This window comes from Diadema setosum, chromosome 13, assembly GCF_964275005.1.
Source record: "Diadema setosum chromosome 13, eeDiaSeto1, whole genome shotgun sequence".
NCBI classification, from domain to species: domain Eukaryota; kingdom Metazoa; phylum Echinodermata; class Echinoidea; order Diadematoida; family Diadematidae; genus Diadema; species Diadema setosum.
Genome location: NC_092697.1, coordinates 8097553 through 8120027, shown reverse-complemented (window position 1 = coordinate 8120027; position 22475 = coordinate 8097553). Strand labels below are relative to the sequence as shown.

At 38.2% G+C, this 22475-nt stretch overlaps 1 protein-coding gene across 1 annotated transcript; it reads left to right on the top strand.

The window, feature by feature from the left end:
• The first annotated feature begins 801 nt into the window (after positions 1–801).
• Positions 802–21498, top strand: LOC140236686 (AP-1 complex subunit mu-1). The gene is made up of 10 exons (XM_072316605.1): positions 802–944; positions 3013–3169; positions 3981–4048; positions 5408–5538; positions 5863–6007; positions 13261–13387; positions 14126–14268; positions 16622–16852; positions 17628–17753; positions 18680–21498. Exons 1-10 carry the CDS (start codon positions 903–905, stop codon positions 18776–18778), a joined length of 1269 nt encoding a protein of 422 aa, XP_072172706.1. The 5' UTR covers positions 802–902; the 3' UTR covers positions 18779–21498.
• The last annotated feature ends 977 nt before the right edge of the window (positions 21499–22475 follow it).

Here is a 22475-nt window from a genome sequence, read left to right as displayed (position 1 = left end):
AGGGCTAGGAGGAGCTGTGGGGAGTGGGGTCTTTGGTCAATATACAATATATCATAACCACATTCTCTTTTGATGTAGGCCTACATTTGTGATCAGAGATCTTTTTTTCGATCATTATCTTTTGATGACTCGAATACCAATTTTCAAATATCCAGTTGTAATTTTTGTTTCTAATGAAGAAGGTTGTCAGAAACAAGTCGACAGAATATTTTTTTTTAATGTTTGAATGTGGAAGAATAATGATTATTGAAAAAAAGTGTGTGTGTGTGTGTGTGCGCGCAAGCGTGTGTGTAAGATTGGCGTTACTTTGTACAATGTTTGTGTATAATGCAGTTTGTCTTTGTGTGATGTTTTGTTTTTGTTTCTGTGAACGTTTCTGTTTCTATGGTCTTCATTTTTCATGAAGACCAGCTTATCTCATTATGTTATGTTTAATTGTATGTTGTATAAAGTCCCATTCATAAGCCTGGCTTCGTAATTCAGGGTCCTAAAAACATTCATATGTAATACGTGTATTTTTATGTAACAATGATTTACGCAAACTCGGATATGTTTGGTATTGGTTTTTTAATAAATTGAAATTGAAGTGAAATAATTGTTTATATTTTCTGACATTCAAGCAGTCTCTTCCATTATACTGTACAAGCTTGCCATTTTGATACGTACATTCTTACATCTGGATGCGAGGTTAAGGGATACGCCGGTCCCACACACACGCCCTCAATTCGGTAGCGGTAATGTATTGTACCTGTACTGTGTGTAGTGTGTATGACGTGTATTACGTGTGAGGGTACAGAGTAACAGCGCTTCTGACTATCTGTGAAAGATTGACGGATATCATGAGGAAAATCTTCATATTTTGTTGATTGATTCTCCTTTAAGTTTACCCAAACCAAACCGGCATGTCTGTATCTGCCCTTTTCATCCTCGATATAAAGGGGAAGGTAAGATTTCTGTGTTTCTGGTGGCGTGTTTTGCGTGGTGATAGATGGAAGTTGCCAAAATCGGTGACAGTGCCAGTGGCAGTGCAGTGGAATTTAGTGGTGTGAAACCTATGACAAATGTCCTAGTAGGCCTACATGGTTTGAGTATAAATAGGGCTCTCCATACATAGTAATGTTTCTATTATTAATACTATGTCTAATCAATGACAGTGGAAGGATGAAACAATTCTGGTTTTACAGAATAAAAGATTGACAATCACTTCACTGCACCAACTTCTACTTTGCTTTACCACACTGCTGTTTACCTTTGGGTAAAGTTTACAATTACATGTCATGATATTGATTAGAAAACAACAATGAACAAGGTATGAAGATTATGAAACACCTGCAGTTGCAGCCACGGTCATGATATGATGGTGGTGAAATGGTGGTAGCTCAGTCCTCAGCGGCATGTACCATCAACATCCCATAAGGCGTGTCTTCATCAGCCCGAAGTTCAAACTAGCGGGACATTTTGCGGTCTTAGAAAATAGCCCGATACAGCGAATGTGCGTCTTCATCAGCTCGAACAGCCTGCTTCGGGAAATTAGTCCGAAAATTGACGCATGCGCACTTTGCAATATTACTCTGCCTGGCTCGCGGTTCGAAAGTGGATTTCCCCGCTCAAAATCTCCTATATCACCGTATGTACGATTCTACAACCAGGGAGGTGAGCAGTACAGCAAATTCTCTCCAAAGGGATATTAATAACGCTACTCTTTCTTCTGTCCAGTGAGGCATCTTATATGAAATTAACGAATTGCAATGTTTAAACAAATCCAAAATGCACACAATCTGCAAGAATCTTCAGCTAAGGTATGAATAGAGTGGACCAGAAGAAGAAGTTTAAAAAAAAAAAAAAAAAAAAAAAAAAAAAAAAAAAAAAAAACCAGCTAGCATGCAAGGCACAGAGTTTTAATAGGGAGGTGAGAGAAATAACCTCCCTGGTTTTAAAGATGACAACAACAGTACGCCTATAGTACACACATGTGATCCTTGAATACACCGTGCGTGTAATGTACTATACACAATCACTAGCTGCTTGTACATGCGCTTTCCATTGCCAGCTGGCGAACCAGAAGCGTGGAGGGATCGAGAAAATTTCGGGCTGATGGAGACACACCCAAGATAGCGCGCTATTTCACGAATTAGCGCTCTAGTTGACGAACTAGACCAAGATTTTGGGGGAAATTTTCCCGATCAAATAGCGCGCTATCTGCGTCTTCACTACACAGATAGCGCGCTATTTTGACATCGGACTAGTTTGGTAACCGCAAGATAGCGCGCTATCTTGAAACTTCGGGCTGATGAAGACACGCCTATAGACATTATTGGCATTGGGGGTCTTATTGTCCAGCCCAGATTTTATCAGACACAGGACATGACCTTGAGTACATGAATCCATTTAGATTGTGTTCCAGCCATCTTGATGAGGAAAAAAATCTGGAGCTGAATACAGAGCTGAGGCCAAAAGAACAGACGGTGCATTCAGAATTCAATTATCTACCATGTCGATTTAAATGAATATTGTTGTAATATTGTACATAGGTTCCTGATTGTCACATTTCAGTAATAATAAGGGATTTAGGCCTATCAATGTCATTATTTATCTGATACTCAAGCATTGACCAGGTCAGATGTACAAACCGTAGCGTAGGTCTACAGCTGTACATAGAAGAATTTCTTAACCAAGTAAAATAAATGATGTTGAACCAGCAATTTAGTTTACATATGTGTATGAACATGATCAGCCCAAGGCTGTAGCTGGGACTATTAGCCAAGTCTTCCTCATGGTAATGTCTTTGTTTCTATCTCTAAACAAGTACAGTGTAAAAGCCTACCATTCAAAATCATTGAACTCCTTGGTCTCTAACGTAGAGTCTATTCCAGTACTACTTTTCTGTTTTCTCTCACCATATTCACAAGCTCTTTTCCTTGTGCTACTGCTAGTTTTAAATGGTCTAATAGAGTGTAGAAACCTTTCTAGAAGTCATTTGATTGTTTCATTTCTTCTGCTTCCCCCTTCAAGGTCCTCATCTCCCGAAACTACCGAGGAGATGTTGACATGTCGGCCATCGATAAATTCATGACCCTGATGATGGACAGGGAGGAAGAGGAGGCACTGTCTCCCATCATCATTCATGGCGGAGTCAACTACATGTACATCAAGCACAACAACTTGTACAGTATCCTTGACCAAGAGATTGTGTTTGTTTCTTTGTTTGTTTTGTTTGTTTGTTTGTGTGTGTGTTTTCCTTAGAATGCCTTGTATGCACAAGCATTATTTACTGTAGGACATGTGTAGCCATGAAGAAACAATCAAAGCGGGACATTTACATTTTTCAAATTATTTTCAGGGTATACCCACTCTTAGGATGAGGAAATGTTTCGTGAACACTAATTTGTCCTAGAGTAATCTCATTTCTTATTTTCTGAATTGCTGTGTATGGTTCTGCCTGCAGGCAAGAATTCCATAAGTACCCTCCATCAAAACAAGTATTGTTTTAAAACAGACATTTTAGTGAGAATGAATTCACCTTATGAGTGTAGAATATAAATCAGAATGGTAAATGTTGGACACATTGTATGTTGCGATATACGTAAAGATGGGTTAGGTATGAGAATCGGAACGTGTATTGGTTGAAGTCAAGTTGAATGGAGGGAGTGAGGAATGCTTTCCTTCTGATTTCTACTTTTCATGAGTATCTGGAACATTTGTCTTAGTCATAATGACTTAGCAGTGCTTGTTGAGTAATCCCCATTCTGTCTTTCAGTAAAATGTCACATGTTTCATATAATTTTCTTCAAGGGCTCACTTTTTTTCATGACCCAATATAGAAGAACAACAACTGAAAAGAAAGTTTTGCAAAATTTAGCATCTTACAGGTGTGATGAAATTTGATTTCATTCATCTTACAGAATGCTGTCATTACCTTTTAGCACCAACAGAGGTATGTCATGTTTATGGATCACAACCTTAACAATGTCACTCCACAGTTGTCACCATTTCAAAGAAAAATGCCAACGTTGCACTTGTATTCACCATTCTGCACAAAGTGGTAGAGGTAAGTGGATCATATTATGATAACATTATCTTTGCTGATAAGATGAATAGATTACTTGACCATCGATGGGTACAGAACAAGTGTAGGGTATGCCTGTGAGTCTTTGTAGCCGTCTGCTCAGTTTTATTGAAGGCCTAATCAAGAAGTTTACTCCAGTGTCTGTTGTCAAGTACAGTTGTAATACTATACTCTCTACATTAAAATCTATTTGTAGGATGAATACTCATCTGCAGGGATTCATTAAAGTGATAGGCGTAGTCTCTTTCTTATGTTTTCAAATGTTGGCCTGTAGTCCACCATGTAGACTATAGATATTTGTTTTTTCCTCATGGATAAAAGACATACCTGGTTACTCGTTCGATGTTTCTGTTGATATACTCTGATCTTGGACCCCGTTTACAGTGCGGGGCCGGGCTCGGCCGCGGCTCGGCCGCGGCCGAGTCCGGCCTCAATTGCGCGGCCGAGCCTCGCAATTTTGTCCGTTTACACTGCTGGGCTCGGCCGCGCTTTTGATTCAAACCTTTCAATATTTTGTCGTAGTGGCGCTCTGCTTGTAAACAAACGCAATTTGGTATTGTCTGGTTTTCAGACCCTTTGCCAAATGAATTCCGTGGCGACGAAGTCACCGTTCGGGCAAAGGCCTTTGCCGAAGGAAAAAAAAAATCCTTTGCAGGACAAAACCACCTTAAACTATACTAGTTTTCGACGTTGAGGGGGTTAATATCCTGAATAGCGAAAGATACAGGCAGAGGGTTTGGAAGCCAGACTAAAATTGGCCGCGCAATTGGCCGCGCATTTGGCCCAGTTTGCGTTTACACCAAGAAGAGGCAGGGCTCGGCCGCGGCTCGGCCGCGGCCGAGACCACCTCCAGAGCGAGGCCAAATGCGAGGCCAATTTTGGCCTCGCATTTGGCCTTTTGCGCGTTTACACTGAAGCGGGGCTGGTCTCAGCCGCGGCTCGGCCGCGGCCGAGCCTCGCACTGTAAACGGGGTCTTCGTCAGGACGGCAGAATTTTTGTTGTGCTGCATTCCTATCATGCCCTCTGTTCCTCCGTCAAGGACCATGAGTGTGCATTATGGCCTGCATGTTCAGGAGGAAAGTTCCCAAAGAAGAAAAAGAGTTTAAAATTCAGTCTCAATTCTGTGATGCAAGTCATACTGCAGCAGGAATATGCCCCGTATGCCTGTCCATTCAAAATTTGTGTGATACATACCAATGGTATAAAAGCCAACTCTACACAGCACTTTCCAAATAGAAAGATGAACACCAACGTGCCCATGAGTGACATCTCATATAACATTTCAAAAGATGAATGAAGTCATTTTCTTTCATTTTATGTCATTTTCATTTGAAATCAAGGTCTTTATAGAATACTTCAAGGAGATGGAGGAAGAGAGTATTAGGGACAACTTTGTCATCATTTATGAGCTTCTGGACGAGCTCATCGACTTTGGATACCCTCAGACCACGGACAGCAAAATCCTTCAAGAGTGAGTGTGGAAGTTTTTGTGTCATAACAATATTTGTTCTTTGTTCAGCCATCTGCTGGCATAATTTATTCAGCGTGGATATCCAGCACTAACTGTCAGTGAATACTGACCATGTACTGTAGCTTGTGTTAATCAGCACTACATTATTGGGGTTTTGGTGTGGGATTGACACAATGTTAGGTCAGATTAGATTTTAATACTTCTTTTTATTTTATTGTTGTTTTACTTTTACCAATTCAAGCTTCCAGTTGTCCTGGGTTTTTTTTTTCCAGGTAGAATTATTTTCCATCCTGTGATATAAACACTCTCCTCCTACACATTTAGATACATCACACAAGAGGGTCAGAAGCTAGAGATAGCACCCAAACCACCTCCAGCCATCACCAATGCTGTTTCCTGGCGGAGCGATAACATCAAATACCGCAAGAACGAGGTCTTCTTAGATGTCATTGAGTCTGTCAATTTACTGGTAAGCAGCACTGGATGCATTCCACATTTCCTCTTTGTCTGTCACTTATAGATGTAAAACATAGTTAGAATCTGGCATATTCTTTTCTTTTTATATTAGCCATTTCTTTGGCAGTTAAGTGCGATATTTCTCATTTAGTTTTTTGCCCATTTCTTGTACCGAGTTCTAGTTTTGTGAATTTGTATGTGAAGTGGACTTCTCTTTAAAGAAAATAGCTTCAGATTACACTGAGGTTGTCAAAGAAATGTCATATAGACGTAAATAAGCACTGAATTGATCAGTGATTTAGTAGTAGCCATGATAAAAAAAAATCATGGGCATACATACTCATGCAGGATTCGAACCTACGACCGTCTGATCTCCGGTCAGGTGTCATCTCCACCAGCCCGACAGCAAGCATTGCTTCTAATCCTTACAGCATGCAGCGGGTACTGCATAATAATTCAAATTCATGAAATCTTTCCGTCAAGAGATCCGGAAATCAGGAGGTCGTAGGTTCGAATCCTGTTCGAGTAGGTAAATCAGTAAGTGAATCTGCTACTAAAACACTGATCAATTCAGTGCTTATTTATGTCGATGTAGGGCAATTTGTCAATCGGTTGCAATGAAAACATCTTGACAGAAGAATTTCATGAATTTGAGATGTCATATATGTGCAGGCAGTGTGCCATTTTCAGACCAAAGTCAAAACAGTGATTGTGTACATTTGTACTTTTTGACAAAATGTGCCAAAAATGATGGTTTGTGTGTGCACGTAATACAGTAGACCTCGCATAAGTCGACATCGCGTAAGTCGACAACTCGCTTAAGTCGACACAATAAAAAAGTCCCGATTTTTGCCTTTGTTATTCCTTGAAAATTTCCTCGTCTTAGTCGACATTCATAAGTCGACAACTCGCGTAAGTCGACCTGATTTTTCAGTACCAACTGAACTGAAATACGTGTTAATTCCCTCGTCTAAGTCGACATGATTTTTCGCTCAAAATCTTATCGCCATTCTCTGAAAAAAAAAAAATTGTTTTCCCGCTCCGATTCTCTGCATTTCTACTCTGTAATTCGCTAGTGTGCGGCGCGGTAGCGTTCGCGCCATGCGTCCATTGTCTTGTATGCTAGAATATAGAAAGGGCATACACTCATTTACGCTGGAGTATTACATGTAGTACCCAAGGCAGTTCACTTTACCCCTTTTCTCCCTCTCGTTATTCTCAAAACGCAAAAATTTTGAACACCAATATGTTCCAGTAGGTATTCATTATCCGAACATGAAATAGGTGTTTTTTTTAATCCGAATATTTTAACGTTAATTATTCCGAAGCGGTATTAGAAACCTGGGCCCTTTCTAGAAAATTCATTAAAATGCAACTAATAGTACAACTCAAAAAATCAAATGCAGGTACATTGTATATCAAATCACACGCAACTTTTGCATTTAAACGCAAGTGTGTTGCTGAAAAGACTTGCGTTGGATAATCATATGAAACTAGAAAATAATTGTACGAACCTGAAACTCAATTGCATTTAAACGCATCTCTAAAAAATCAAATGCAAGTCCATAAAATCACACGCAACGATGTATTTAAACGCAAGTGCGTTGCAGAGAAGATTTGCGGTTTTCGTACGAAACTAGAAACTGTGTTTAAAAGCATCTCTATACATCTACGGAAGTGCGTTATTGTTAAAAAGACTTGCATTACTTTTTTTTTTTATTTCGTAAGCAAAAGTAGAAATTAAACGCAACTCTGAAAATCAAATGCAAGTCCATCAAATCTCACGGAACGCTGAAAAGACTTGCGTTTGATAATCATACGAAACTAGAAAATTGTAGGGAACTTAATCTCAATTGCGTTTAAACGCAACTCTAGAAATCAAATGCAAGTCCATCAAATCACACGGAACGCCGAAAAGACCTGCGTTTGATAATTATACGAAACTAGAAAATTGTATAGGGAACTTTTTTTTTAAACTCAATTGCGTTTAAACGCAATTCCGTATGGGAAGGGCAAAAACAGCAAAATTCAAAGTTAAGTAAATGCTCAGAAATTTAAGTTTCCCGTGCAGACGGATTGTTGTATTTACGGAAACAAAAAACCCTTTTCCAATAACTTTCCTCGTTTTTGTTGTACACACTTTTAAAGTTGGAAGACTATTTATTGTATTTATCTAAAATTTTACAATATTAAATGAAAATTTAAAATGAAACAACTTAAATATCTCTCTGCTTTATCCATACTTCCACATCTTTCTTCCTATGCTTCAACAATCACATTTAATGAAGCATTCAGTCACTCTCATTATGATATTTTTTTGAGAAATTTTCAAAATCTACTGACAAATTGACGTAATTCCGTTACCATAAAATTGAAAAAAGTTTTCTCCTGAACAAACTAATCACTGATTTTTTCTCCCCTTGTAAATTTTTTCTCTACATGTGACTCCCTGAAAACTCACAAAACATTTTGTGAAATATCTTCTTCAGTTCTTCTGTAATTGTGGTAACGGAATTACGTGGTAACGGAATTACACGCACGTCTAATATCGAAGAGAATGACATAACCTACTTTCGTGCCAATATGTATGTGAACCGTTCATGAAATAGCATCAGGGCATTATCATTGAGCTTAACAGATTTAGTGATTGGCAGTAAAGGAGTGAAAGTTGAAATATATGTATGGTATGATACACTGACATGACTGAGCATGGCTGGATGCCTCTGACAGTGAGTCCTGACATCAGGGTACATGCTTGACAAGACTTCTTGTGCTGAAAGTCTCCTCCCTTCTGATCTTTCACCTTTTCTCATGTACAAGAACTACATGGAGACTGTGCTAACTGATAACTTTATAAGGTTTGCTACAGATACTCATTCTCAAATGTTAAAAATCATACTGAATTCTGAGATATCAGAATGTATATTTTCTTGCTAAAAAGTCTCATGGTTTCATACAAAATCTAAGTATAGTGATGAAGGACTATTGCATGGGTGTGATGCAGCATAAATTGAACAAAGGTTAGAAAGAAGAGGAAGGATATACAATTTCTTTAAAAGGAAAAGAGAGCACTGCTACTGACAGAGAGAAATAAACAGGATAATTTTTGTGAGGAAAGATCAAGAATTTAAGAGAAGGATCATACACAATGTGATAGAAGTCATTATTTGACACGGGATGCCCACTAAATGTGACACCTTTGATCTTTCTGTATGAAAGGCTTTATTATCACCAAGTCGATAGTCTGACCTTTTATTGAACATGTCCTGTTTTCATCAAGTCCTTTATCTTTAATGGTAAGTGTATGACTATGACCTTCTTTCATCTGTTTCTTAGATCTTTCCTCCACAGAGACGTGTATTTTGATTTTCATGCCCATTTGATACAGAGCATCTGCTGCCCTTTGAAATTTGTTCTTTAATCCTTTCTTTTTAAAAGGAATAAAGACAAAAACACCATTTGTGACGAACATTATACCCAGTCAGTAATTGTGATACAGCTCTAAAATATAACATTTAGACCTATACTTTCCTGTCCTACAAAGATTTTAAATGTTAAAGTCAATGGGCTTCTGCTTCTACCTTTACTCTTCATGTTACCATTTGCTGTACAATCCAGTTTCCTTTCATACAAGTGCCATTACAGTGTATTTTATCATTTGCTTTCAGGCAGTCAAAATACAACTTACTGCAAAAGAGAAGATGCACACTTTTTGTGAGTAAATATATGGCAACACTCAGGATGAGAAAATAGACAAAGTCAAAGAAGAAAGACAGAGACAGGAAACTTGTAGGAAATTTGTAGGCCAAGTCATGATTACAGTCAATGATCAAATCACTGTCGTGTTTCTGAAGATGTCATTTGGAAATTTTGTGTGGTCAGAAGTAAATACTAAGAACATTATTCACAGTTTGATTAATCTGACTCTAACACAGTGAGCTGCAGATGGATAAAAGAGGCCCTCTTACCTTTCTATGAACTAACAGAATTTGGTGGACTCACTCGAATGGTTCAAAAAGTTGTAGTTTGTTAAAGTTATTTTGCTGTATTCTATTTCATTTTAGTTTAGTTCATTTTATTTTGGTGGGCTTAAGCAGGACTTACACTGTAAGGGAATTATCAAATTATGCACTACATTATTTACCAGGGGGCAACTTCAGCTATTAGTAAAATGTCACAAGTTTTTAGTGATTAATATATTAAAGCCACAACATATAAATAATAATGATTGAGCACTGGTGCAGTACCATAATCATATAAGAAAATTTTATTTTCAATTTATGATTGAATTGTAATTTGTTATATTTGCCATTGAACCACAACTGCATCTTTTCACTTAACAAATTAAAAGTTTCAAGCATCCTTTGTGTTTAATGATGGGGCTGCACACTGTGCTCTTGCACTGTAAATTGGCACTTTATGATTTAGATTTAAATTCAGTGTCAATCCGGACAGTTTTTTATTATTTTCTTGTGCATGTGCACATAATATTTATGTACAATACTTGTAAGTAATTCACACATATTATCAATTATTGGCATATTTAGGAAGAAGAAAACAGAGAAATATGTCTTGCATGATATCAACAAAAGAAATACAAGAAAATTTGAGTATTGTTGACTGGATTTATAGAATTGTACTTGTGTAGGGCTGTTCTAGCGTAATTCCGTTACCATGTGTCTTAGATGTCATTTACCTGCAGAGTGTGAAATTCTTAACTTGAAAGTAGACAAATTTTGATGGATGTGGTACTTAAAAGTTACAAGATCTTGATTGACATAGTTACAACTTCAAATCATAGTCATTAGCATGAAAATTCTATGTTTTCTTGACAATAAAAACTCATTTGGCACCTATACACTTGTAGCAGTTCAAGGTCAAAGGCTAGAGAATACTTATTTAGTGGTTATATTATAGCCAAAGGCATAAACAATCTTTATCAAGACATTTCAGAATACATGAGTACCAAGAATGTGTATTTTTTCCAGTGTATTTCAGAAGGCGTAATTCCGTTACCATTTGTGTAATTCCGTTACCACTGACTTTACAGGGAAAAAGCCTGCTGCTGGGAAAATGTGATGAAATATATGAAAAACAATACAACTAAATTGAAGTTGACACAATCAAAGATGAAATCAGACAACAACCTATAGTGTATGTGTTATAGATTTCAGAGAAACAACTCCCAAAGTCAGAGTTGAAGTTGTGACTCAATTTTCTGGTAATTCCGTTACCATCGCACATAGACCTCTTTTGTAACCAACCAAGTGAGAACATCTAACAAATTTGTATTTGGGGTGACAGTGTGAGTACCTCTGCATCTTTTAAATGTATCAAGAGAAGGCAAAGTAATCAATCCAGTATACAGGGTGAAAGAATATGAGCCAAAATTCTGTGATTTGTAATTCCGTTACCGCGGAATTGCCCATCTCTAAAAATCAAATGCAAGTCCATCAAATCACACGTAACGCTGTAATTAAACGCAAGAGCGTTGCAGAGAACACTTGCGATTTTTGTACGAAACTACCCGCTATCTAAGAAACTGCGTTTAAACGCATCTCTCACATCTACGGAAGTGTGTTATTGTTGAAAAGACTTGCATTATTTTTTTTTAATTCTTAAGCAAAATCAAAAATTTAACACAACTCTGAAAATCAAATGCAAGTCCATCAAATCACACGGCTGAACGCTGAAAAGTCTTGCGTTTGATAATTATACAAAACTAGAAAATTTTATGGAACTTTTTTTTAACTCAATTGCGCTTAAACGTAACTCTAAAAATCAAATGCAAGTCCATCAAATACACGTAACGCTGTATTTAAACGCAAGAGCGTTGCAGAGGAGACTTGCGGTTTTTGTACGAAACTATAAGAAACTGCGTTTAAACGTATCTCTAAACATCTACGGAAGTGTGATATTGTTGAAAAGACTTGCATTATTTTTTATTTCGTAAGCAAAATTTAAAATTAAACGCAACTCTGAAAATCAAATGCAAGTCCATCAAATCACACGGAACGCTGAAAAGACTTGCGTTTGATAATCATACGAAACTAGAAAATTGTATGAAATTTAAACTCCATTGCGTTTAAACGCAACTCTAAAAATCAAATGCAAGTCCATCAAATCAGAAGCAACGCTGTATTTAAAACGCAAGAGCGTTGCAAAAAAGACTTGCGGTTTTTGTCGCGAAACTAGAAACTGCGTTTAAACGCATACATATTTACGGAAGTGCGTTATTTCTTATCTCGTAACGGAACTTTTGCCGTGACCGAACTTAGTTTGCACTTGCAGGGAAAAGACATCGCAACATTTACACGTTTCAAACTACCGAAACGCATGCTGCTGCACGAAATGTCAATGGAAAAAATGATAACGAATTATTGTTAAAGTTCGCTTTATGCCAAAGGTTTAAATCTCAGTCCAAAGTTAAAAGTAGTCCGACAATGGAAAAAGGTGTGTTTTTACGAAGGCTAGTAGTCCGGAAGATGTCATTTTCGGATGAACAAACTTTTCTTCTTCTTTTTATTTCGGACGGGCCCGCGCCGTACAGCACGGTAATGTTGCGTATCGGAGCGCGTGAGCAATTCATTTTCAGAGTATGGCAATAGAAATTTAAGCAAAACAAATATGGCGACTTAAGAAAGGAAAATCACACATATTTCAACTCAGTCGGCACTGCAAAATTATCTCGACAGAATCATGCGAAATCACACGCATATCTTGGCAGCAACGCACTTGAATTTAAATCGCAAAGTTTAATGCAATTTTGGGGAATTTGCGTGTGATACATTGTATTTCAAATCAAGTTTAAAACGATAAGTGTCTAAAAACGGGCTTAGGTTTCCGATCCCGCTCTCTCAAAACCTCTCTAGAGATTTGGGAATTATGCATTGTCGTTACTAACTCGCGCGAAATTTATGCATGAACTAAAACATTTTCGTTGCTGATGTCAGTGGGCATGTTTTGGCGGCAAAAGGAGTAATATTTGGGTAAACATCCGCATCGTGATCCAAATTTTACTCTGTAGAGGGGAAATTAGTTTTCATTTATAAGTCGACAAAATGTCGACTTACGCGTAAGTCGACGTGTTTTGCTCAGTCCCGATTATGTCGACTTACGCGAGGTTGACTGTATTGTCAAAACGACTGACTAAGCTGTATTCATTTTCAGCCACCGCCCCCCCCCCCTTTTTTTCCCCACTAGAACTACAAAGGTAGCTGGTGGCTGGTGTATGAACATTACTTTTCTCCATCCTGTATTCACTAGGTAAATGTCAATGGTAACGTGTTGCGGAGTGAGATCATTGGAGCCATCAAGATGAGAGTTTTTCTCTCTGGGATGCCAGAGCTGCGCTTGGGCCTCAACGACAAAGTGCTCTTCGAAAACACAGGCAGTAAGTGGCGTGTACAAGTCTACTAGTTTGCCAACACTTTGCTTTAATCTTGTAGATATACTTGACATACAATGGGATTTAGAGTGTTAAGTATTGAATGAATAAAAGGAAAAGCTAGTGCCATTCTTTTCTGCTCCAGCAGTTTCTCGATCTATACTTGATTAAATTTTTGCCAAGGATTTCAGTATGTCACACTCTGTTGCTCTATCCCGGTCAAAAATAAAAGCAGATATGCTTCATATTCAGTACTTGTTATATTTTTTCTAAATGCATATTTGTGAGAGACAGTACCTCCTTGTAGTGATAACAAAGAGAACAAGAGACAAGAAATGATTGCGTGACTGTTAATTGCCTACATAATCTAAGTGTAGTTTATGAAACAATATGAAAGTGATAGATGCTAACTCGTAGCTCTGCATGTCTAGTCTTAAAAGTCACTGATGTGTAACAACTTGTAAACATGCCTTCACTACACTATCTGCATGGGTATACTAATGCTTCAACACCTGGCTTTCTGCAGCTGAGATTCTGTGTAGTTAGAAAAGCTGTCCTGCAGACTATTTTTTTTTTTTTTTTTTTTTTTTTACTTCTGAACTAACCTGAACACAGCTACTTTATCCTAGTTTCTTTGTTCTCTTTTTCCTCTCTCTCCATCGTCTTTATCTCTTCTCTGCATCATCTGATCTTTCTGCCATTCATCCTGCTCTTCCCGGACACCTCCTGTTCCTTCCCCACAAGGAGGGAAGAGCAAGTCAGTCGAGCTGGAGGACGTGAAGTTCCACCAGTGCGTGCGGCTGTCCCGCTTCGAGAACGACCGCACGATATCCTTCATCCCGCCGGACGGCGAGTTCGAGCTCATGTCGTACCGGCTCAACACGCATGTGAGTTTGAAGAGCAATGCTTGAAGTATGTGACAGGTGGCTTCTTTTATAGCAGTGCATGGTGCAAGGCCTTGTTGATGTAATCAGGTGTTTGTTTGTTTGTTTGTTTGTTTGTTTGTTTGTTTGTTTGTTTGTTTGTTTGTTTAGTTGTTGTTGTTTTGAAACTGGAAAGTTCTAAGAGATTTTGCTCCAATAGCAGAGGAGAGTGACCCTTGTAAACATGACACAAAAAACACAGTCTAGTGTCAAAAGTAAGGCTATGCTGAAAATCACAACATTGATGGATGCAAATTAGAAAGCATTGTCCTCTTTGTAATGCACAGAATGTGATATGCAAAGACACATCCTTTCTCTTCAGTGCATGGATCATTTCACAGTTATGTGTCTGTGTACTTTTGCTAGTTAGTACTGCATTGTTATGTGAGAGATGGTACTAGCTGTGCTTTGAAAGGCTTGACATGCAAATTCCCATGCATTAGTCATCATGTTGGCAATAAGAAGTTAAAGGGTGTGTACGGTTCTGGTCGAGGTGAGGATTTAGCTTTTAACGTTTTGCGAGATATTCAGAAACCACTCTATGAGATGTCAAAGAGCATGCAGTTCTAAGGGATATCAAAAGTTTATTCAATGAAAATCGGTTTTGAAATGGCTGAGATATCCAAAAACAAGGTGAAACTAAGAGATCCTAATAAAGTTGTGGCATGTCGCCTTTTATTATTAGCACTTTTTTTGATATCTCAGCCATTTGAAAACCAATTTTCATCAAATAAACGCTGAATCCTTCTTAGAATTACATGTTCTTTCATATTTCATAAGAGGCTTTTCATTATCTCACTTAGGAATGTTCAAAAACATGAATCCCCACCTCAACCAGTACTGTACAGTCCCTTTAACCCTATTCTAACTGGGCTATTTGAGACCAAGTTTTTACTGAGGGGGGGTCAATTTGACCCCCCTTCAGATCTCGGCCGCCGATCACGCGATCGCAGCGAAATTTTGCCTGAAGATAGAGCTGGATGTCAACTACAAGATTACATCGTCATACAATAGAAAAATATTGCCTTTCTATTTTTAATAAATTAATTATGCAAATTTGTGCATGAAATCATATTTTTACCTATAACTCCATTAAAAAGACTGGAGGATTGCTAAATGTTTGTGTCAGAATTCCTCAAGACACATCAAACAATTTTTGTATAAAAAAATAGCTCAATTGAAATTAATTTCTTTTGTTTTTTATTGTTTTGTTAATTTCTTATGTATTTTATTGTTTTTTTAACCTTTTGTTTTCTATTGTTTTTTGCCAAAACTTGTTGCAGGCACTCTTTCAGGCTTATCTACACTAGAATCGATTAATTTCAATGGTTAAATGTTGAAATAATCTAATTTATATCAATTTAACCAAAAAACACAATTTGCATTGGATTTGCACACGATATCATGAATTTGAGCAGTTTTTTGGTTGACATGCATATGCAAAACATTACGTAACTTCAAAACGGTGTACCCGGACGTCGCAAATTTGGTCTCAAAATATGCGGGAGACTTCAATGAAAAAGTCGTGAAACGACGCGGCAAAAGCTTTGCGCGTTGCGAAATCGTGGCGCGAAACGTCGAGGGGGGGGGGTCAATTTGACCCCCCCCCCCCCCCCAGTTAGAATAGGGTTAAAGTTTGAAGAAAAAAAAATCATTTTTAAAACTGCATGCTCGAAACAAAAGTTTTCTTGAATAATGAAAAATACTCCTCTCGCTTGACATTCAAAAGTTTGTGATGGGGGCAAGTTTCTTCTTTGAACCAGGCTTGCACATAAATCATAGGTATGTTCATTCATATGTAGGCTTTGGGGCACTTCCCAAACTACCTTATGGTTTAACCCTTTATGTGCTTTGAATGCAAATTGACACAGAAAACCTCATGGCATCATACACACTGTCCAAAGTCCCTTGCACAGAAATGGTTAAAGGTACTGTTTACCATTGGGAGCAGTGATTTAAAGAATGTTCAAGTTATCACATTTGATGCATATGTGTAGGTCAGTTGTATCACAAAACATCCTACAATATAAAATTTTGCAATAAAGCGTGAAATATAATGAGACATCACTATTTTTCTCACTAAACCATAACTGTAGACGGTTTAGTCTAGAAACAATTTTATTATAACTATTGTTCACATTTTGTATATTTAACAACACTTAATAATGATTATACACTGATTAACTTTATTACACTGGTTGTTTCTATCCGTAACTCCCATTTTAGAACTATTTTGAAGCGCTAAAGCTAGGTTTCTGTTTCATGTGCAAATGGTAAACAATGCCTTTAATTGCCTCTCTTTATGCATTTATTATAGGTGAAACCCCTGATCTGGATCGAGTCGGTGATTGAGCGTCACTCTCACTCCCGCGTGGAGTACATGATCAAGGCCAAGAGTCAGTTCAAGAGGCGGTCGACGGCCAACAATGTCGACGTCATCATTCCAGTGCCCAGCGATGCAGACTCGCCCAAGTTCAAGACGACTGTCGGCTTCGCCAAGTACATGCCAGAGAAGAACGCAGTGGTGTGGCACATCAAGTCGTTTCCGGTGAGTACGGCATCGTGGTGTCTCATTTGTGGTTCTTCATTGTTTTTAAATGGAGAGTTTATGTAGTCATAGGAAAACCAGCTGAGGTACTCATTCACAGCTTGTTTCTGTGGGTTTTTCTCCAGAGTATATAAACCATTCATTCTTTATACATAAATTTGACTTTGTATATTGACTACTGTAAAATAAGAATCTTATGGGAAATAAATTTTTCAAGATAGGCTTGTAACAGTGAATTTCACTTGATTGAATTTTTTCTGACAGGATGAATTTTGTGCATATATATCTAGATATCTTCAAGAATATTCACTTGCTATTTTTCAGCTACTTCAGTTGTGCATGTATTTTTGAAAAATTTTCACATCATAAGATACTAGCAAGAACAGTCCCCATCAACAAGGAATATCTTTAAGATATTCCTTGTTGATGGGGACTGTTCTTGCTAGACAGTTTACTGACATACTGACAGTTACTTTATGTAACTGTGTATGCATAGGGCATTTATTTTGTCGTAAAGGTAAAGTGATTGACGATGTGTATGAGTGAGAAAAAAATGGAAGTTAGGGTCAGGCAGTGTGATAACACTATGCTTATATTTCATGGATATTTAAATGTAGTCCTCGTATTGTCTTAGGATATATGGGACATATTTCACAGGAGATGCAGAATTCAACATATCAAGGATAATTTCCTTGTGCACTAGTTTTACACACATATTTCATATCTGCCTCTGTTCACATTTCTATGTGTTCTAATTTTTCTTCTCTGTGTGTAGGGAGGTAAGGAGTACCTGATGCGAGCCCACTTTAACCTGCCCAGTGTAGCGGCTGAGGAGGCGGAGGGCCGGCCACCCATCAGTGTCAAGTTTGAGATTCCCTACTTCACGACGTCCGGTATTCAGGTGAGAATGTCTTGAACCCACCCAAACACCAACAATGTAGGCACCCAAATTTCCTAGCTGTGGAGTCTGGTATTGGCCTTCTTGAATGCTTTTGTTGTATTTGGAATTATTACTTGTAATAGAAGGAATGCCTCTAATAGCAAGGCAACATAAAAATAAGCATTTATTATCATATACCTCATTTGTATTGATGTATGATATGATGTGTAAATATGAGCAGGAAAGCTGGCATTCCTGTTGCATTTGTCCTTTTGCATGTTTGGTACAAAGAAATGAAAACTGGTATTCCCTTGATGAATGTATGCAGCTTCATTTTGCTGTGCTAAGAAAAGAAACTTGCCAAATATTTGTTGGATGTATGCTGCTTTATATGTGGAGCTGTTGTGGCTAAGGGGATAAGGCTATGGGTTGATAATCACAAGGTCCCTGTTAGTTTGAGTCCCCTGGTGATTTGAGTCCCCTCTTGAAGCGGTTGTGCCCCTAGGCAAGGAATTGATACTAATTGCCTTATAGTCCTTTGGAGGGGACTATAAGCTCTCAGTCCTGCGGTCGCATTCTTACAAGCATGTATTGCTTTCTTAGTGGCCATTTAAAACAAATGAATTTTATGCAATTCAGTTCAATTTGTCTGTTTCATATCCATCTGAGTAAAGGGCTGGATACTGTAAAAGTGGATATTTTCGTGCGACTAATTTTTCACGCTTGGTCGGGTGAGAAGAGTTTCGCGTGTTTCTAATTCCGCGGAATCAAGACACCAAGTACAGGAACATACGACAAGCAAAAATATTCACATGCTTTTATTTTCGCGCTAGTTTCTGGTTGCGTGAAAATTTCCACTTTTACAGTAGCCCATATTCAGCTGCACTAGCTGGTCACTACAGCATGGTCAACTCAGTTTTCTTTCTTTCTTTTTCCTTGTATCATAGGTTCGCTATTTGAAGATCATAGAGAAGAGTGGCTACCAGGCTCTGCCGTGGGTGAGGTACATCACACAGAACGGGGACTACCAAGTCAGAGTACAGTAGGGAAATGATGTAACAAATTCAGCCAACCAATCACAGGACTTCTCTCAGACATCTCGCTACCAAAGCAGAGGTGGACAGCCAATGAGAAAAGGCGTTTCATTTTGTCAATGTGTGAGCCCAGTGACCAGAGAGACGATCAGCACTAGCATTCCCAGACCCACTACTGTGGGAATGTCCGGATCAGTGAGCATGTGTTAATGACACTGTACGCCCTAGACATTATACATTAACCCTTTGTGTGTTTTGATTGCCGATTTGCACAGAAAATCTCATGGCATTGTACACAGTGTCCAAAGTACCTGACACAGAAAGGGTTAAGAAATCATAGCAGGAGAAATAAGTAGCACGTCTTCAAGTGATCAACTTGTTCCTCCATCCACACTCGCCATCTCTCAAGTTTATGCTGTTCTGCCCCTTGAGCATGCATATATTTACACAGTAGATAATAAATGTGTGGTGAGCTTGAAATAGTGCTATGCTTGTTGTCACAAGTGTATGATAGCTAGATGTAATCCTTCCCCCTTTTCAACTTGCAACAATCCACTCATCCTCGACTGATACAGATGTTTAGCATCCGTACCTTTACGTTGCTGAGGGACGTTTTCGGTTTTAAGGTCATCAACCCACAGTCAAAACACATGCAGGCACAGCAGCTCGATGAGAGCATAATGACTGCCCAAGGTCGATGTGTGTCCACTTCTCACATCACTGGAATGCAGATATGGCAAAATGTTGTCCAACTGCTGAAAGTCATCGAGGCCTGGCGTTGCTTCAAGAGAAGTCTTTAAAGTTGTTTCAAGTACTCATGATAGGTTAATATATGTTGTCTGTTCCTTTTGTTGTCTTCTATATTTCATGATTTGTAATGCATCTATGTATCGCTTTGGCGCTACCTGCAGTCACACTTGTGCTTGTGTGCGATTATCACTCTTTTTTTTTTTAACATCACAAGTGTAGAGATTCTTCTTGGTAAAGATTTTCTTGCTGCTACAAAATGTGTATTCTTTATATCTGTTGCACCCCCCTCATGTCAATGACTCTGTTCGCAGATGGAAGTCGCCCCTTTTTGTCCCGCTACTCGTGGTGACCAGAGTGATGTAAATTAGCATGTCACTGGTCAGATGGTGTCAAAACATATAGCCAGATACTTGATGGTATGATGGTATTGCACATTGCATTGGCAAGATTTACTCGAATCTAAAAAAAAGAAAAGTGTATATATGGGAGAATGCTTGATCACCATTTATTGCACTTCATGTTATGTCCTTGTCCCAGTAAATATATTGTCGGGGGATACTGGCAAAAAAGAAAATAAAAAGAAAATAAATAAATAAAATAAAACCTAGTTTACAATGTATGTGCACTGATCATTGTCAGGGAAAAAGAAAAATCATGTTATCACACAACTACATGTAAAATAGAGTAAAGCTGTGCATTTTTACCCAGGTATTTGTCACAAAGTCTGCTTAGCAGTCACAAGAGTGTTTCTTTAAGCACCTGTCCATATTACGTGTACATTTTACTTTCCGTTTGTCCAGGTTTTTGTGAATGTTTTTTGTGACAAAGAGTTTGTATTCCTATAGGGTCATTTATATGCAAGCATATGCTGACCTTGGCTAAAGTATCTACAGAGCTGCCAAGTTTCACTGAATATGTTGGAGGCTCCTCATAAAAAGTCTGATATCTTGTCAGTCCTGGCAAAGAAGTGTCAAATCCTTCTTGAGTCGGGAAAGCGTTTTTGCCTGTTGAGATTCATGTCATGATTACCATGTGGTACCTGATAATCGGAGACTGCTTTAAGCGGGAACCCCGCTTTGGTGGGAGAAAAACTTGGCTCCCGACCCCTCCCAATTAAGCAGGGACCACTGGACTAGTATCTCCATGTTTACTCTTGACTTTGGAACATCCCAGACTTTGGTTTGTGAATGTTGTCAGCCCTGTAACTAAAGACATTATGAATAATGTAATGTCAGCTCACACTGTACTTTGTATGTATTTATCACTATCAGTTATTTCTTTACCATCTTCGCCAAAGGTCACTAGAAACCTAATGTAAAAGTTTGGCTCTGATATGGTCTGTCATAAATGCCAGCAGTTTTTTTCATATACTGTAAAACATGATATATTCGCGGCATGAAATTTTCGCGAATTGGAGCTGACAGCCTTTTTCGTGGCATGAAATTTTCGCGAAGTGCCACTGGCGTTCAATGCATATAGTGTAAACAAGAACTTTCGCGTGCATTTTAATTTCGCGAATCTTGGCGCTCGCGAAATTCGCGAAATTAAAGTGCACGCGAAAATTCCTCGTTTTACAGTAGTCTCAAATAAATAAGATGGCATGATGTGTGTCCTCCAACCTAGGTAGGCATCATAATGCACAGAATATACTACAGTGTAGGTCTTCAGATGAAACAAGCTACACTGCAGCTTGTAAGCTTTACAGTGATGCATTTATATACACTACATCCTGTAGTGACATATGGATACAGCATTTATCTTCCCAAAATGGAGGTCACTTCTGTAAAATGGAGAGAACAATGCACTTACTAGTATGATTTAAACTCCTGATAGAATCATTCTTGAAATGTCGGCCTTCCTAATCCATAAGTTCATTTTTTCTTTTTCTATTTTTCTTTTTTTTTTTTGTCTCGATGCGATCAGAAGATAAATGTGTACTACTATCAGATGATGTAATAAATTTTGAATCATAGAACATTATAGATGTTTGGTGTGTGATGGACTTATTCTTGATTTGTTAATTACCCATTTATTCATCACCACCCCCCCCCCCCACACACACACACATACACACGCACAAAGGCAAGGTAGACACATTTTTTATTGTTCAATATATTTATAAAAATATCATCACTGTTGGGCTGTGCTAACTTGACATTTGCTTTAGTTCAACCCAAACTGCATGAAATGCAATGGTCCTGTACTTGCTGGTCTATATCAAGTGTATAAAACCTCATAATCATTTATCCTCCACAATTAACTCCAAAAGTACCCCGAGGCTGTGAGGCCTCCAGCACGTTAATGAAGAAATATGTAAAAAAGACAAAAATTGTTGTAATTCACAAAAGAAAAACTCTCTCATTTCAAATCAAATCATTCACAATGTGAAAAATCTGGCAAACCCAATTTTGCAACAGAGAATGCATTTAGTACTAGTAACTGATTATTTGTTCTTTGATTTATCATGCAGAGCAACAAACTTGTTCTCACAGTCCTGCTGTAATAGTACAACTTGTATGTGCATTTTTGTAATATTACCCCTTGTGTGTGTGTTTGTTTTTGTTTTTCTGTACATCAATATCTCTTGATCTGAAGAGGGTGGAAGCCCTGGTGATGACACAAGCACACAAGATTACATACCCAAACACACACTCCCAGAAGTTTAACATGCAGTGTTGCAAGAGTTTTAACATGATTTTATCAAATTAAATCAGGGAGGCGAGACAAACCGTATCCTGAAATGCAACCAGGGCCCTGTCGCATAAAAGTTGAGATCAAACATGGAAGTCAGGAAATCAAACATAAGACTCTGAATACTCAATTCTGACTGGCTGATAATTGACTTATGTTTGATCTTCATACATAAAATTTGATTGTGTTTTTTTGTTTTTGTTTTTGTTTTTTTTTTTTTTGCAACAGGGCCTAGGAACCCAAAACCACAAAAGGCTCAGCAAACACC

What these genes read in the sequence shown, in the direction of transcription:
- LOC140236686 (XM_072316605.1), top strand. Translation starts at nt 903, where the DNA reads ATGTCTGTATCTGCCCTTTTCATCCTCGATATAAAGGGGAAG. An exon ending in GACAGCAAAATCCTTCAAGA is followed by an intron (nt 5,539 to 5,862) that starts GTGAGTGTGGAA and finishes CTACACATTTAG; the next exon opens with ATACATCACACAAGAGGGTC. An exon ending in GGCACATCAAGTCGTTTCCG is followed by an intron (nt 16,853 to 17,627) that starts GTGAGTACGGCA and finishes CTCTGTGTGTAG; the next exon opens with GGAGGTAAGGAGTACCTGAT.